We start from the raw sequence: 18,794 nt of genomic DNA on the forward strand, positions 1-18,794 counted from the left end.
CATTCTTGGATGAGTGAATCTCCCTGGTAGAGAGCTCCCAGGGAGTCAGTTGCTCCTCCTCCTTCCGTCTTTTCCTAGGGCTGCTGCAACTTTTGCTATCCTACCTGGCCTTGTTCCTGGAGATGATCTACAGGTCTACTGCAGGGTTCCACTGGCAAAAAGAAGGGCCTCAGCTGGGGACCCCAAAATTATATAAGAAAATAACTGGCTATTTACTTGTCCTGATTCTCACTTCTATGAAAATTACCTCAGTGAGTAAAACTGCATTTCAACATTTCTTTGTTTTCTAGGGGTAAGGAGAAAAGCTGCTTTTGTTAATACTGGATTTTTTGGATCCTACAAATAAACTGTTTTTTTCAGCAGTTTCCAGTCCTTAACAGACTAAAAACACAGGCTCTGCCCTATACTCAAAGGAAGAAAAGTTGACGTTTTGCCTTTTTCTTTTGTGGGTCTGGATAGTAAGTAAAAAGAGTTCTGATTCTGTGTGGTTTCCTTCTTAAATTCAAAATAACCATATTATGTTTTTGAATGAGATAGATGGATAGAAAAACATTGTGCAGGTAAGAAAGAAGTATGTTTTGGTAGAACTAACAGGAAGGACTAGTCATGCTTGATCTCCTTTGTGGAGCCCTGGCTAAATCTGGAGAGTTTTCAACCTTACTGAGCTGTGAGATTGCATCAGGGCACATGTTCTCAGAAGTAGCCTATTAAACCAAAGAGTTTGTTCCATTTATTCTTTGGATTCCTGACACTTTTGTGTAGTTAGGGGCTGGTAATGCTTCTCAGAGTTCCCAGGGTTGAGAAGCACCTTGCTATCACGCGCTTAGCATGAGGAAGCCTTGTCTGTGCCTGCTGTGCATCAGCTCCTCAACCTCACTGGCAAAACAAGCACTCTGTTCTAGGCTTCTCAGGACCCACTGTCACTCTGCAGGTTAGCAATAGGCACATCTGAGGACTCCAAGCATCTCCCTGGAGTGTCCAGTCCCTGGTCTGCTGGACATTCACAGTATTCACAGATGTACTACTGTCAAAGCAACAGTACACCCCAGTTTATCAATTCCATCTCAGATCACCGCTCAGCTTAACACACAGAACTTAGATTTGTTTGTAGTGAAATCAGGTATTAATTTATTTAATAAAGCATAGAGATTCAAGTAGTGCCAGGCAGAAGTATTGGAAATAAATGGGTTACATATAAAATAAAATCATAATATGCATTTTAGAGCCTAGATTTAATTAATGAGGTATTCTCCTGTCTACTAGATTATTGTTCACTCAAAATCCATGTGTGTCTTTGCACTCCAAGAAATCACTCAGTTAGCTGTGATTACAGGTTAAAAGGGGAGTTTGTTTTGTCATGCAAATTAGTGAACACTCAACTGACAGGAGCATTCAGCCAAATAGACTTCAACTAGTATTGCAGTGGCATGCAAATTCCTGAACAGGAAGATGCTCTCATAAAAATATATGATGCAACAATTTTTCTCTCGGTTACACCAAAGTAAACTCCATTAAAGTTTCTGGAATTACATTAGATTTACACTGGCTTAATAGAGTAGAATTAGATCCACAGGTGCAAGGGGGTACAAGGGAAAGACTGACTGACACCAGCCCTGAAAGTGAGGGGAAAAAAGTTAAGTATGCATTATTCACTTCTCAATTAAACTATGTTGCTCCAGTTTAGAATGTAAGTAAACTTAGGGTATCCATCCCTGTCACAGCCAAGAGCTGGGGAAATCTGAATAGTCTTTGGTTTATCTCAGCCCCTGTGGCACCCTGTGACCCCGGGACCCCTTGGTGCCAACTGGCAGAAGGCACAGGGTGTGCATAGAGTTTTATCGGGATCCCCTGCATCAGATACCTGCATAATAGTTCATCAAGGGTGGCATGTGAGGTCTCTACCGAGAGCCAGTAGCCTACTGGTTGTCATAATCATTGTGAAATCTTAGTTTGGATAGTATTTAAGGAGTTATGTATCGAAAGGTCTTAGAGTTAAGGCAGGTCACCAGATGTTGACATATTTAAGAGATTTTCCTTTCAGGCAGAAGGTAACTGACACCTATCTTCCTGTCTGGCCATTTGTGCATTGGGTATTGCATGTTTCACGCTGTATGGCTATTTGCATACTGAGTCAGGTGCAAATGAGAAATTGTAAAATCTGCAAGAGACAAAATCTACAGGATAAAACAAACAGCAGGAGTTGTCCTGTTTATGAATGAAGACAAATAATTGGTCTGGTATAAAACTTCTAATTACTTTTTCCATCTGGGTAACTTTTTCTTTTGTGCTATGCTACAAAGGAATTTTGCTTTTTCCAAACATAACTTATTTGCTTTATAATGCAATAGACTTTACACCCCATTATTTTGGATCCTTCATCACCCTTTATGGGCACTCTTAGGCCAGGTCTACACTATAAACTTGTGTCGGTATAACTACATCACTCTTTGTTGTGAAAAATCAATACCTGGAGCAACATAGTTATACTGACCTACCCTTTGTGTAGGCAGTGCTGTATTGATGGGTGGGCTTCTCCCGTTGACATAGCTACCGCCTCTCACGGAAGTGGAATATCTACGCTGATGGGAGAAGCCTTCCGGTCAGTGCAGGTAGCATCTTCATTGAAGCTCTACAGTGGCACTGCTGCAGTGTTTGGGTAGATCTGCCCTCAGTTGCTTGGTGCGTAAGGGCTAAGGTGAAAGGTTCTGCATTTCCCCTCCGAGCACTGTTGTCTCAAGGTGCATTATTTTAGGGTGCATAATCATTAGCCCAAAATGTCACTTGCTTTTCTGAGGCATTTTCATCTCCTGCCAGCTCCTCAGCACTGTCAGATGAGAAACTCCTACTCTAAAACTTTTGTAGACTTTTCCTCATAGCCAGTATGTGACATAAGATCATTCCAGTCAGTTACCATAGAACCTGAAGAATGGTTTATTGTGCCTGTCCAAATGTAGATGCATGTTCTGTTCCATCTACAAACATGGATGCACGTTTTGTGAACTGTTTATATCAAGACTGAATGCTCCCAAACTAGGTAGGGAACTGGAAGCCCAAATAAATGTTTGGTTTTCTGACTCTGTGTGTTTTAAAGAGTGAATACGAGATAACGGGTGCTCCTGAATCATCTGAGTGAGGTTGTAGTCTCAAATTATGTCTCTCATTGTGAAATAACCTGAAAGACTTAAAAGGGAGCATTGCAAATTCCACAAGGAGTGTGAAGGTATACCAAGTGATGCCTCTTAGATGACTTATGGCTCTGTGAGAGGCTATTAGTGAGTCTCCTTGTAAGACATAGGCTTAGGTAAGGAAAAGTAATCTGTTTTCGTTGATTTTTGAAGTTATATATAAATGTTCCTGTTATATGTAGAATACATTTTACCTTTTGTAATATGCATATGGTAAAATTTTGTTTAAAAATCTGTGTATGTATGTAACCAATGTTTTTTGTTCGACTTAAATATAAGCTAGTTTTATAACTATTTCCTATTTCCTGTCTGTTGAAAACTGATCAAATGGTCTAATGGGACTGTAACGTCATAGAGGCATCAGAAAGAAAACCCTTAAGTATTTCATTCAAACAAAATAGAATATTTTTAGCAGCAATGTAATAAATTGAAATTTCCCTCCAACTGAAACATTAACATTCTCTTGTTATGGCTAAGAGGGATCAAAGGTACTTTGGTTTCAGGAAAGCACATACAGGATACTTCCAAAACAGCAACACTGTAAAATACATTTTAAATTTAAAACACTGGAAACATGATCATAATTAACTTTTCTGCTGCAGCTTTAAAAACAAATTATCTGGGGGAAGAAGGGAGGTGGCCAGAAAAAGAAAATTCATGAATTGTTGTTTTTTTAACATCAGAAATGGTCAGGAGTGTTCTATCTAATAGAGATATTAATCCATCTCTCTCTCTCTTTTCTTGGTGCACCTAGTCTACTTCATTTTCTCTTCAGGAACAATTTTTCCCATTCAAATGTTTACAGTATAGTACACACACAAAAACTATGTTAAAAAACTGTTAAATTTGAAAAGTCAAGGACTCCAAAGTTAGGAAATTAATTAATTTAGGTTGCGTGTACATTTTTAATTCCACTCCCCTCCCCACAGTGCATGTGCATTATGACAGTCTGTAATTACATGATCACATACTATTTTTTTCACAGGACCCCTTCCTTATTCAGTGCACAGGATGAACCTGCTCTAGGTATAAATCAGGGCTGTGGAGGCTGTCTGTAGGACACCTGCCTCATTTGTTGCAGAAGCTGAAAAACATGGAGTGAATGAGGGAGAAAACTGCAGGAACAGAAAGGCCAGTGTAATGTTTAGGTCAGTTGAATGCTGCCCTGGAGAATTGGATTCTGTCTCTGCCTCTGTCATAGAGTTCCTGATTAAATATCACTTGGATGTTGATAAACCCTCAAGATTGAGTTGTAAGAGTTGGAATGTGATCCCGATGGCGATACTGGGATTCTTCAAGTACGAGCTTGCGGAATTTGATGTGCTAGGAGGATCATTAGCTTCCCTGGACTGTGCCGGATACTGACACGTGGCACTACAAGAACGCTGATCCATTGCCACACATTCCACCTCCACCATGTCAATACTAAGAGGGAATTAAACATCATAATAAATAGTTGGAGGCTGAAGTATACCCAATTTACTTAGGCGTGACCCTTGACCAAACATACAAAAGCCACCTGAGCAAGATAGTAGCCAAGGACAAGACATGCAACAACCTTCTTAGCAAACTGTCAGGTTCTTTTTGGGGAGCGGATGCTCCAAACTTACCATCTCTTATTCAGTAGCAGAGTACTGTGCACCAATATGGAGTTGCTCGGCACACACCAAACTTTTTGACATGCAACTCAACTAAACAATGTGCATCATCATAGGAACTCTTCAACCAGCGCATCTTTCATGGCTTCCATTTCTGAGCCACGTTGCTCCCCTTAAATCAGGAAGGAGATTGCAGCTAGCAAGCTGCTTGAGAAGGTGCATGCCAACCCAAGCTTGCCCTTGTTCAACAATCTGTTTAGTCCACCAGCTACACACCTTTCATTATGACACCACAGTGGTGAAGGCTGCCATGATAGGACATGACACTTGAGTCCCTGTGGCGGGAAGACTGGTGCTTAACATCAGCCATTAATCAGTTCCTTGTCACAGACCCTACTGCATACCTGCCCGGCTTCAACCTGCCATGTCATCAGTGGACCCTTTTTAACTGATTCCGTACTGGGCAAGGCCACTGTGCAGCCAACCAGCACCATTGGGGTCTTTGAGACAATCCAAGCTGCAGTGCAGATAAAACAGTGATACATCTTGTCAAGGAGTGCCCACTAACCAAATTCAGCGGTGGGCTCCAAGAGCTCCACTTGGCCACTAAGAACACTATTGCTTGGCTCAGCGAGTATGCAAACACTAAATAAATAGAATTCCTGTGTGATGCTGAGCAAGTCCCTTAAACCAAACTTTTCACAGGTAGCAATGAATGGTATGTTTCTCATTTTCTAGGTGCCTGATTTGAGATCATAGAGTCTGATTTGCAGAAGTGCTGAGTGCTTGAGACTAAGCTGGGTGAATAATGGATTTTAGTTTTGCTGGCAATTCCGAAAAATAAAAAAAGTTTCATTTCAGGTCAAACAAAAACGATTTGTTTTTCAAAACTTTCAGTAAATAAAAGTCAGAAATATTTTGAGTTGGGTCAAAGAAAATGTTTCGTTCAGCCTGACTTGAAAATTCTCATTTTGATTTTGGGCATTTTAAAAAAAGCAACAGGTGACTAGTTTCCAAAAATGGGAAGGGGAGGAGGTGGTGAAGGTAATGCCATCCTTATGACTTGTAGTTAAGTGGTTAGGGCACACACTTGGGATGTGGAAGGCATAGGTTGTTTTCCCCCTCTGTTTGATGTGGAGAAGGGATTTGAATTTACATTGAAGGAGAATGCTCTAACCACTGAACTACAAGATATTCTTAGGTGGGTCTTTCTCAGTCTCTCCTATGAAAGCTGTTCCTCTTTTTATATATAAGTTATCATTGGAGCAGGGCATGAATTTCCTACATCCTAGGGGAAGGTAAATTCATTAATATTTGTAAAGCACTCAGACACTGTAGTTATGAGCTCCATAAAAAAGTCTATAAGGAAGTTAATAATTCTGTATCCAGAGTAGGGTTTGAGTACTGGCCAGTAACTGAAGCATGGAGCTACACATTGAATGAGGAGAAAACAAAATATTGAAAAGATGCACATTCATTGAGCGTCTTTTGTTATTAAATGAGCCAGAGTTCTTGTGGAAAAATATTATGTGATCATGTAATTAAAGTCTGTATCCTGATACATTCACACCACAGGGCTGAATTACAATTGCACAGGCAAACCATATTCTGGCAATTCCTGACTTTTGAGTGCTTGACTTTGCAAACTTAATATGCAAAAACTTAGCAATCTTTTAACTAAGCTTTGTGTGTATAATGTCCTAGATTTTTCTAAAGAAAAACGAACCGGGGGGTGGGGAGGGAGGGGGAATCCATCATGTTGAGTCACATTGACATCCATGTGGCTCATCAGCAGGGTTAGAACCTTTATATGCCCAGCACAGATTTCTGCTGCTTGAGCTAACTGAGAAACTGATAGCAGTAGAAGATTGTTATCCTTTGTGTGGACCAGGCAATACAGGGAGAGGAGACATGCTTTTCCAGTGGTTGTCACAGACGTTTGCTGACAGCAAAGGAATATTGAGACTCAGGAATTGGGTTCAAATCCAGGTTCTGAGGGGAGTGTGTTCTAGTGGTGAGATCCACCTGATCCTTTCTTCCTCTGTTACTTCCACTCTGTCCCCATCCCAGCTCCGTTTTTTTCCTTGCCCCCAGCTCCTTGTCCCAATCTCCACTCCCCCAAGTTCCTTGATTTCATTTTCCACCCATCCTTCTCGAGAGATGCTCATTTCCAGCCTGGTTCTTGTTCCCTCTGCATTCGAGTCAGGCAACTTCCTCCTTCAAGCTGCCTGAATTGCAGCAGTGTGGACACTTTGTTCACAGGAGTGACAGTTTCCCTGTTCTCAGTTCCTGTGCTTGGCGCCATAGCATCTCACAGCAGCCAGGAGCAGCAATTGCAGGAATAGCCTTGATCAACCAGAGCAGCCCTAAATTTGAGCATGATCAGTGCAAAGAATCGGTGAAGAATTTATCTGTCAAACAACTATCTACTGCGAATGTGCAGGCTGAGATTTTTCAAGAGCTTATAACTTGACCAAGTTTAGACAGTTTTTCACACGAATAGGAAAAGGCAAATCCCTAACACTATGATCCCCTGACAAATTTTAGTTCCCTGCTCCAAAGCCTGGTGGTGCTAGAGCTCACTATAACAGTTGTGAGATTTTTTTTTTTTTTTTTTTTTTTTTTTAAGATGAGCAATACAATGTGTTTTTTCCCTAATCTCACTTTCAGAAATGACAGAACAGCTTTTGCTGAAATTTAATAAATAAATAAAATGAGCCTTAGGCAAACATATGACATGGAAAATTTCAGTTTGACAAAGTCATAAGCAACTGTAAATGGGGTCTAAAAGGAGGGAAATGTTGGATAGACAGCATTACCAGCACCACCTAAATCATATGCATTAGTGGTGGTAACTGGTTGTATATTTTCTAAGAAGTTTCTTTTAAAAAAATATTTACAAAATTGTATTACTGATACTCAGCTTATATGAGAAGACCAGTGAAATTGTAGGCCTTGATCCTGCAAACATTTAGTCACGTGTTTTAATTTCAAGCACATGAGCAATCATGGAGTGGGACTACTTGCATGGTGTGTGTGTTCGCTCCCCAGAGCCCCAATCTTACATTCACTACTTATCTGATTGCATAAATCAGTTGGTTATTGCTAGCCATGGGCAACTATAAAAATGTAGGCTAATTGCTCAACTGTCTGATATTAATACTTAATTATTAAAATTAAGGCTTTGCTTATAGTGATGTCATTTTAACATATCAAAATCATCATCTTGGCAAGGCATCTGTAGATATATCAGAATTGGGTTACACCCACCTCTTGGCTGCAGAATGCAGGGCTCCAGTTCTTAGAATTTAATTACATTATATAGATGATGTAGCTAGTTTTCCCAGCTGGTACATCATCTATTTGACACAACTGTGAGTATAATAAATTTGTTGATACTTATAGACTGCAGAATAAGTTTCCAAAATTCATAGCTCTTGAACTACAAAACACTGTTTCCTCTCCAGACAGAGAAAACATTTCATAACTACAACAAAAGTCTGAAAACTTGGCTATGATGAAATTTATTAGTTTTATAATTACCCAGAATTAAATTTTCCTCCCAACATCAGGAAGTCTTCAATTGAATTGGTGAATTGTACACCAACTTATTTAAAGTAAGCAATATAATGCAAGATCAATGGATATATTGAATTTTATGTACTATTTAAAATTTGTTTGCTGGTCTTGAAAACAATTTTGCTTTATTATAGCAAAGTGGAGTTTTCTTTAGTGTAAGATGCAAATAAAATTGAAATTCATGTGCAGTTTGCATTCTTCATAGACTTGAAATGTTCACTTTAGTATCTGTAAGAATTTCAGTAAAATTAATTCATATCTGTATTCAATTTTGCATTATTATATAATGTAGTTGTTTTTTAGTTCCCCGTTGGAAATTAACACAAATTTACAAAAGCAAGGAAATCCAAAGTTACAATTACCATTCTATCCTGTAGTCTGACCACAGTGGTAGATACTGCAACTCATTATGAATGTACAGTAGGCTTACTGTGGCCTCTGATAAAGAACCAGAAGAACTGTAATATCTGAAACAATGGGGTGATTTAAAGGTGGAATGCCCACCCCATTTTCTTGGCCTGTGATCTTTTAAAATCATAGTCTGTGTACTAGTGGCAAGGCATTTACCTAATATAATGTTGTAAAATTACAGGAACAAAATGGACTCAAAAATACTGATAGCTTTCATGATGCCTGCTGTACATAATTTAATTGTATGCAAAATATATATATGCTTAATTTAAAATATTTGAGTATGAAATTAAAACTATATAGGGCATATCAATGCTCTAAAGTTATTAAAGCATAACCTATTGCTGCTGCTTTCTAGATTTTCAATGTGTTTTGAAATGCTAGATTTGTCGGTATAGCCCCATTGATCAAAGACACTGGTTTGTTCTAAAGAATATTTTAAAATTAAAATATGCATCAGGATTGATGATTTGTCACAATTCAGCCAGTGCTGTTTGAAACAACACTAGCATTGTTTGATGGTAATGCTGACAGGCCCTTAACTATAAATGTGCTGCCAAGCAGTGCTATGATAGCTCAGAACGATAAATATTTAAGATCTTTTTCAGCTACCTTAATTTATTCTGTTCACTGTCAATATTTATAGTTTGCTAGGTTGTTTGTGACATGGCTGTTGCTGACCTAATTGTTAATGTCTGTATTCTAAAAATCAAAAGTGTTACTTTTCTTATTGGTGTTAAAATCTAGATATGCCAAATAAGGTATTTGGATTGAAACTTCTTTTTTAAATAAAACTTCATTGGGTATCAGTTTGAGCAGGATATTCAAATTAGAGCAACAAAACAAACCCCCAAATTTTATAGCAGTAAGCAGATGGAAGATTAAAAGGAGCAGAGTAAAAGCAGTAAGAAATACATTGAACTAGATAGTTTATGATTATGAATGCAGTACATTTGCAGTCGGAACAAACAAAAATGTAAGATTTAAAAGCTAGAAAGTAAAATCAGGTTAACTAAGTTCTCTCTCAGAAAAATAAACTGTTATTTTAGTGAACTGCTAACCAAAACATAATACATGTGATTTCTGCAGGTTTTTATTCATTAAATGTTCTTCTCTGTAGATGTTTGATATGTTTTGTCACACTGAAACAATTTTATTTGTATTTTCTGTTCTGTAGGGTAAATTTACCCATACTATTTGCATTCACTGGGAGAACATTAGTTGGAAACATTCTTGTTTTAAAAATATCTGATATGGTAGAACCTATGGAAAGCTAATTCTATATTCTGTGACCTGCATCTCTGAATACAAGAATACCTTGGTATAGACACTCACTGTATTAAAACATCTTTAGCTTATTTGCTAAAGAAATCTACAGCAATGGAAGGTATGTATAAATTTTAGCCAATTCCTAATTAGTTCGATTTGACTTGTATAAAAACTACCAATCCAGATGTAGAGCTCACAGACTAGTTTTTTCAGTTTTTAGCATCTGCCATGATTACCCTTCAACGCATTTATGCTCTGTTGTTGGGCTGTCAAATACAGCTTTGACTTTGCTTCATTCCTATTAACATCAGAGATTATCATGCCTCAATTCAGATCAAAGTCTGTCTCTGCTTCGTAAAAAGAACAGGAGTACTTGTGGCACCTTAGAGACTAACAAATTTATTTCAGCATAAGCTTTTGTGGGCTACAAAGCTTATGCTGAAATAAATTTGTTAGTCTCTAAGGTGCCACAAGTACTCCTGTTCTTTTTGCGGATACAGACTAACACGGCTGCTACTTTGAAACCTGTCTCTACTTTGTGTTGTAGTTTGCCTCCTGGATCATTGCTGGGACCGTATTATTATTCTACATTTACATGTTACTCTTTGTCTTTACATTCTACACTGCATTTTTCTTAAGTTGATGATGCCATGATCTGCTGCAAACTCCATCCATTTGTCGGGTTGAGTTTGCCACTTTGAACTGTGATACAGATATCAATTTCACATAATTTTATGAAATCTAGAACCAAACCAAAAATGCCAGTTGTTTGATTGTTGAGTTGGGGCTCTTAGGTTGGCAACTCCTATTGAGACCCTCTCCTAATGAAAGGAATGTTGGTGCTGTATTGACATAGATCTTTGTCAGTGGATTTATTCTCAGGTTTCACAACTAGACTATCTTACTAGATATTCTATCAACTAGAATATTTCTGGAATATTGTCTGGCTGCTACATTTTTTTTTTTTTAACAAGAGACTTGGAATGCTTGATAAATACTTTTTCAAGACTCAACTACTGAAGGCTTTTTTGTGGGTGCTCCTAATTAAATCTTTGTCTATTATCCAGTAGCTGCTCACATTGGTGCCCTCCTCCCCATTAAATTGTGTATTAATTTTCAAACTCTCAAGGTATTTAAAGGCTGTATTTTTCTTCATCTGAAGAAACTTTTAATGCCCTATATCCTAGACTGTCCATTGATGTATCAAGTGACTATATAAATATTTTAGTAACCATGCTTCAGGACTATTAAAGCTTTTAATATTTTTTGTTTGATTTGTTTTTTTAATAATTATCTTTTTATAAAGTGTCTTGAGGATTCATTATAAATTAAACTTGCATTTGAAAGATGTGTTCTAGTAATGGCTGCTTTTAAATTTCTCAAATGAAGAGCAAATAACTAATACATTTTTGTTGGGACTGTTTAATTTCAGATTACTGGGAAAGGGCACAGTTAAATATTCCTACAGTTTCTTTCCATTTTTAATTTTCTTTATAATTTGTTTTTTGGGGAAATGAACTGTACTGTTTGATATTCAGACAGATGGATTCATAAAAACTACTTACATTCATTTCTCCTCTGAAAGAGAATGTGTCTAATCTTGTCTTTTGTTGATGGTGCAAATGTGACATTAATGTATTAATTTCCTTTGTAATAAGCAGTTAGATGTTAAAAGCTTTCTGAAAACGTGACTCAGGCATTGCTTATTTAACTAGCTACTGATTTATTTTGAATAGGCCTTCCTATTCAATTGAATGTGTCTAGTTACATGAACCAAAGCCCTCAGATTTTATGTAAATCCAGTAGTCTGTGTCACTTCCCATGACATCTGGATTCAATCCACTGGGAAATATACATGCTCTTGAGAACTGCTTTTTTCAGATTCCTTATATATGCTGCTCACAGTACTTACTGAGTAGGAGCTATAGCTAAAAATAACAAAATGGATTTCTCTCTCCCTCTCTCTGTCTGTCTTGCTGTAGGATGACGTAGCTTTGCCAAGGACTTAGCAGCTAAGCAGAAAATGAGCTTAACATCCTGGTTTTTGGTGAGCAGTGGAGGCACCCGCCACAGGCTGCCACGAGAGATGATTTTTGTTGGAAGAGATGACTGTGAGCTGATGTTGCAGGTAATTGCATCAGCCTTCCACGTGTAACTGTTCAAAATTTGGATTTAATACACTAGATTTATATTCCTTTTGAGAATTAAGTTTGCCAACTGTTCAGTTTTTTGGACTCTCCATTTCTAGATCTTGCCAGCAGTTTTAATTGATCTAATCTTTTGCATTCCTCATGTAGGAAAATGGTTAATATGAATGTGCTGCTGTTTGTTGTAGCTTCTGAATAGTGATTGTTAAGGCTGCGATTTAGTCACGGAGGTAACAGAAGTCACAAAATGCATGACTTCCAAAGACCTCCATGATTTCAGCCAGCGCTGCAGGCGGCAGTGGGGACCCCTGCCACCCCAGGGACTCCTGCCACTTCTTTTGGGGTGTTGTAACTGTTACCTGAATAGCTTCTTCTCTTAGTCCCTGAGCTTCCAAACATGCATGTGCTTAATTTTATTACCACAAATAGTCTTCTTAGCTGCAGAGGGATTACTCATGGTAGTAAAGTTTAAACATATATGTGTTTTCAGAATCTGGGCCTGAAGCACTTTGTGAGTATCTTTCTTGATCTTCCTGACAATATTTAAAAGGGGAGTTAGTAAGAAAAATTTTAAAATATAAAGCAGAGATATTACTTTTTATTTATCATGACTACTCTCTTAAACTCTCTACTGCATTTTGTCCAAAAACAATAAAAGGCAAGGCTAGCTATTACAACAGGGATGTACTTGGTTTAGACTGAATGCATTTGAGATTTGTATTTATTCAATAAAACAATAGTTTTTAATGCAGCCATTAATGGCCATATCAAAATCTCCAGTGCAAAAAGCACTTTTGAAAATCTATCTTGTATGTGTAGTCATTATGAACAATACTACCAGTAGGTTACGTTCTGGCTTTTTCATACCTCATAAAGAACCCATTGTGTACACTAATGGCAGATATATGTGCCCTACTTTATCTTGTATAAAAGGCTGTTGTAAGAAGAGAGAGAGGTTTTTTTTTTTTGAGACGGGGAGGGGATTTAGAACATTTTAAAGGGTAGGGCCCTGGGTGATTTATGAGATACGTAACAGGACAAGATTCTTGCCCAGAAGAATTTACAATCTAATGTGTTTACAGTAGAATAAATTAGTAAGGAGATATAGGCTGAAGCATGCAGTGTCTTCAGTGTGCTGATAATTGACTGCTTTGCTATTTAATTTTATACAGCTGATAGAGTAGTATATGAATGACCCAGTGTCTGAATGAAATTGGGGGTTGAATGAGGCGGATGGTCAACCAAGGTAAAAGTGAAGAAATGCTAATCAACTTGGAGAAGCAACTGGAAATATTGTCAGAGATTATTACAGAATTACAGATTAAGAAAGTGTGTCTACCATTTGTAACACAGGTTTGCTGTTTAATGGTGATCCTGTTCAGTGTTTTTTTTAGCTACACTTAGATGCTCAGATCACAGTTTATTGACTGAGTTTAGAACATGGCTGAATGAGAGACCACCTCCTTCCCAGTACATCACTACCACATTTATGCTCAGCCAGAGGTGCTTTCACAGATTTTTCTGGTTTAGCTAGGAGGAACTGCTGAAAGGGTTCTCTCCATGAGTGTCCACGATAGGCGGGGGTCTTTCTCTAACACTTGGGAGAAAGATGGTATGAGTAAGGCTACGTTTTAGTCACGGGTATTTTTAATAAAAGTCACGGACAGGTCACGGGCAGTAAACAAAAATTTGCAGCTCGTGACCTGTCCATAACTTTTACTAAAAATACCTGTGACTAAAACTTGGGGCGGCACTGCCCGGGCGTGTCATGGGTGCTGGTGGAGGGCAGCCCGAGTGCTGCGTGGGGGGGAGATATAGGTGGCAGCACGTGGCCCGGGACCCCCGCTGGTGCTGGGGAGGAGGAGGGTTCGCCAGCAGGCTCCCTACCTGACTCTGCGCCTCCCCCCAAGCAGCAGCAGAGTTCGGGTGTGGGAGAGGGCCTGGGATTGGGGCACAGGACAGGGTGAGGTGTGCTCTGGGCAGACATCCCCCCTCGCTCAGCTGCTAGGCAGAGGTGTGGCCAGGCAGCTCTGCACACTGCCTCCTCCCAGAGCGCTGGTTTCGGAGCTCCCATTGGCCAGGAACCGCGGCCAGTGGGAGTTGCAGGCGTGCTGCCTGCAGGCAGAGGCAGTGCGCAGAGCTGCTTGGCCACACCTCTGCCTAGCAGCTGAGCGAGGGGGATGTCGCCACTTCTGGGAGAGACCCCCAGGTAAGTGCTGCCCAGAGCGTGCCCCAACCCTCTGCTCCCCTCAGACAGCCAAATTCTGCTGGGGGGAGGGGTGCGGTAGCCCAAGACTGCTCCAGCAGCAGCTGGTATGACTGGTGCAGGGGCTGCCTGAGCTGCCCCTGAGCCAGGCGCACTGGCTGCTGCAGAAGTCATGGAAAGTCATGGAATCCATGACTTCCGTGACCTCCATGACAAACTCGCAGCCTTAGATATGAGCACCGGCGCGCGCGCGCTCTCTCTCTCTCACTCTCTCATATCACCTTTCTCCCAAATGTTAGATCACTGAAATAATGATCATTGAAGTATGATGATGATTATTATGGTGGACCATTATTGAATTGCATTATGAATTGTGTAGTACACCTCTGCCCCAATATAATGCTGTCCTCGGGAGCCAAAAAATCTTACTGCGTTATAGGTGAAACCGCATTATATCAAATTTGCTTTGATCCGCTGGAGCATGCGGCCCCGCCCCCACGGAGCACTGCTTTACTGCGTTATATCTGAATTCATGTTCTATCGGGTCGCGTTCTATCGGGGTAGAAGTGTATTTAAGCTTTCTGTCATTAATGTTCCAAAAATACTTGTTTAGTCATTCTTAATTTATATGGTGAGATAATATAGTTGTTCTTATTCTTATTTTATGAGTGAATTGCTACCAGTGAAAATTCAAAACAAGTTTGCTACATGAGATTGGTTTAATTTTAAATATAATTAGAGATTTATGGAATTATCTATATCTGGAAATCCATACAAAAAACATTTTCATTCCAGAATGTTGTAGTGGAGGGTTAATACAAAGCTCACTGCAGTGGAAACATTTGTAGCCCTATACCTATTTTAAAAGAACATTAACAGTTAAGACATTGAAACAGTTCCTCTCTGTCAAATGATTTTTTGTAGGGTTACCATACGTCCGGTTTTTCCTGGACATGTCTGGCTTTTTGGTAATCAAACCCCCGTCCGGGGGGAATTGCGAAAAGGCGAACATGTCCGGGAAAAATACCGGCTGGGCACTTCCCCTCCCGCGGCTGCTCTGCTCCTCCCCTGACTCTTTGGCTCTGTTTAAGAGTTGAGTTGCCCGAGCACTCCGGCTTCGGGCAGCCCCCATGCCTCTGGATTCCAGTCGCCGGCCGGGCACTTCTCCTCCCGGGCTCCAGCTGCTCTGCTCTGGTGGCGCAGGGTCAGGAGGCATGGGGGTTGCCCGAAGCCGGTAGCGCTCGGGCAGCTTGGCTCTTAAACAGAGCCGAAGAGTCGGGAGGAGCAGAGCAGCTGGAGCCTGGGAGGGGAAGTGCCCGGCCGCGGCTGGGGTCCGGAGGCATGAGGGCTGCCCGAAGCCCGAGCGCTACCGGCTTCACGGTTTGCTGGGCAGCCTCCAGACCCTACGCTCCCGGCTGGGCGCTTCCCCTCCCAGGCTCCAGCTGCGCTGGGGAAGTGCCGGCCAGGGGCGCAGGGTCTGGGGGCTGCCCGGCAAACCGTGAAGCCGGTAGTGCTTGGGCAGCCCTTTTCGCGTGGCTGGGAGGGAGGAGGGGGAGTTAGGGCGGGGACTTTGAGGAATGGGTGGGGAGGGGGCGGAGTTGGGGCAGGGCCAGGGGTGGGAAAGAGGCGGGGCCAGGGCCCTGTGGAGTGTCCTCTTTTTTTATTTTTTAAATATGGTAACCCTATTTTTCGTCACTAACAATTTCCCCTTCCAACTTACGTTGTCCAGGCACTTGAAAAATTTCTATGGTAAATGTTATTCCTGCATATATTGTAATAGTTCTGCCCACACATCAGTTTTTCTTTAGTCTCCTGAAAATTGTATTTAAGCAAGGGAGAACTTTCAGGTGTTACATATCAGTGTTTTGCTGAAAAAAGTGGGCTAACTAAATACTGAAAGGTTTTTAGAAATATCACTGTCCTTCAAATAATTGTCTGTCTGCTATACACACCTAATGGTAATTGGTTTGTTTTATCTCTTGTCATGGGCAGTGTTCCATGTTTGTTCTTTGTCATACATCTTACCAACAAAGAAAAATATGGAGTTGCAGCTTGCTCGAATGAGACCAGTGTTTGATTTCTAGTAACTTTGTACTAAAATCCATCTGTTTGTGCTTTTTCATTTTGTTTTTTATCACTGTGAATAATAGTGAGTAAACCACGTTACACTACCTCTATATTTTATTTTAATTGCACAGTAGAAGGTCACTTAATTTATAAATTTCAAAGTTTTGTTTAGGACTAAACATGAGGAGAGAATGTTTAATGTTATTTCTAAAACATGAATAGGAGAGGTGGAGCTCACTCCTGCAAGGTGCTGAGTTCTCCAATACTTTTCAGCATGAGAACCATATAAAGTAACCTTATGGTCACTGATTATTTTCAGTCTGTCTTCTAGAGCTGACTTTCCTTGTTATGTATACCTTCTATTATTGCTAGGTATCTTTGTCCATCTCTATGGACAGCACGTGTAATGCAACAGTTGCTATAACTACTAACCATTCAAAGTTCATTTTGATAGTCTGCTTATAAATTATCTTGATGACAGCATTAGACTTAGGTCAGCCTGAGGTTTCATTCCAAGGAAACTTTTTTAGCCAAGATTATATTAAGGTACATATATTTTTATATTTTGCTAGTTGAACTCTGTAGCATATACCAATAATTAGACATCTTAGCTTTATTGTCTGAAGTAGCTGTGCAATCCTCTGAATAGATCGTGTTTCTTTGGTTTCAGTCAGAGCCACTGGTTCATAGAGTTGATTCTAAGAAAATTCCATTATGCCTTCAAGTACAAAAGAGCAGTACTGTTATCTGTTGTCTACTCCTTACCTCTCTTCCCCTGTCCCTCCATTTCATTAATGTATTGGAGGGTGGTGGTTGTTTTTTTGTTTGTTTTGTTTTTTTTTTTTGTTTGTTTTTTTGTTTGTTTCATAAGATTTTTAAGTTAGTAGGATTTGCACAGCTCTCTATATTTTACAAATTAAAGATGTAAAATGCCTACCTTAAATCTCAAGTTTGATTGTCAGTCAGCAGCCTATACTTTGATCATAGAATTGTAAATATTTTATTAACTTTTTTTGTTCTGTATTTAAGAGGAGAAGTAGTGGTAGTGATTGTCTGGAAAACATTGATTTTTTTTTTTTTACTTGTTTTAGGAGACTAGAATTATAAACAATAAATGCTGCATACCTGTTTTAGGGTTGCTTCATCTTTGCAGTGACATTTTATAGGCTAAAATAGTGTGTTCAATACAATTGATTTAAAAAAAAATTTGCACAAATTTTTGCACAGAGCATGTTAGTTAAAATTCTGCAAAGAGTATGGTTGTTTGTTCAATCAATATTCAGTACAGAACAGTTTAATTCCTTTTTACTTAAAAATACCGGTCTCTGTTAACTGTAGTTGCTTCCAGACTATAACTAGGGGAATTATTGATGGGTTATGGAGCCTTTTGTTGAGAGGTTGCTAGTTGAAATCCAGTCTATGTGGGTAGTAATAAAGTCATTATCTGACTACTTAGAAGACTTTGTGAAGTGTCTGGATGGAGCCATTCCCTTTCCTCGTGAAAAAACTTCAAATATAACACAAGCCACTACCCTAAATGACATATAAGCACATTGGTGGAGCAATACCAGGCAGCTTGAATTGATGCTGCCTATTTTACTCTGTAGATAAAGAGCTTTAGACTCCAGGATTTTCCAGAGTGGCATGTTTTCGAGCGCAAAATTGACTTTTTAAAAATTTCTGAGGAGAGGAGGAAAAGAGTTGACGGTAGATCAGAAAAATTGTAATCTTTAAGATTTGAAATAAACATTTTCTTTATTTAATTTTTGCATCAGGAAACATGGTGGGCTAGTACTGTAGCTGTGGGTTTTTTTTTGTCCTGAGATTGGAAACAATGATCAAGTCTTGTTACAGTCGGTGAAACTTGATATGGGAGCTCAGAGCACTTCTGTCCTTTCCTTTCTTTCTCCCTCTTTTGGCAATATTATAATTGTTGCTCCACTTTGACTGTATATCTTGCTGCTTTACCTCATTACCCATTCAGTAACTTATATATGGATGCCAGTTTCTGTACTATTACTGCTTTTGTGCTTGTATATCAGTCAGGTTTTCTTCTTTTGCTATTTGTCATGTGACATGAATTATATCTGTTGCAGAAAATGGATTAACATGGTTTTGCTTCAGAATTCATGATCAGATTTGTGCTAATTCAGTGGTATGTTCTGCTCTCAGGTGTATAGCAAGTTTAAGAATCCCATTGAAAAAGCAATGTGCAAAGTGATAAGTGTGAAACCCAAAGCCATGGGAGTGTGACGTTTCTTAACTATCAGAGTAGCTGGATGTGCTCTTGTTTCTTCAGGGGCTGTGGAGACAGTTAACATATTTCACACTA

The 18,794-nt window shown here is 39.5% G+C and overlaps 1 protein-coding gene across 9 annotated transcripts in view; it reads left to right on the forward strand.

The window, feature by feature from the left end:
* The window catches only part of CEP170 (centrosomal protein 170), a 188,508-nt gene that overhangs the window by 30,545 nt on the left and 139,169 nt on the right, over positions 1–18,794 (forward strand). For all 9 annotated transcript variants that reach the window (XM_054023210.1, XM_054023211.1, XM_054023215.1 and 6 more), the window contains exon 2: positions 12,025–12,170. In XM_054023210.1, the coding sequence (XP_053879185.1) occupies positions 12,066–12,170 (105 nt within the window). In that variant the 5' untranslated portion in view covers positions 12,025–12,065. The remainder of the gene's footprint in view (positions 1–12,024; positions 12,171–18,794) is intronic.

This window comes from Malaclemys terrapin, chromosome 3 (genome assembly GCF_027887155.1).
Source record: "Malaclemys terrapin pileata isolate rMalTer1 chromosome 3, rMalTer1.hap1, whole genome shotgun sequence".
NCBI lineage: Eukaryota > Metazoa > Chordata > Testudines > Emydidae > Malaclemys > Malaclemys terrapin.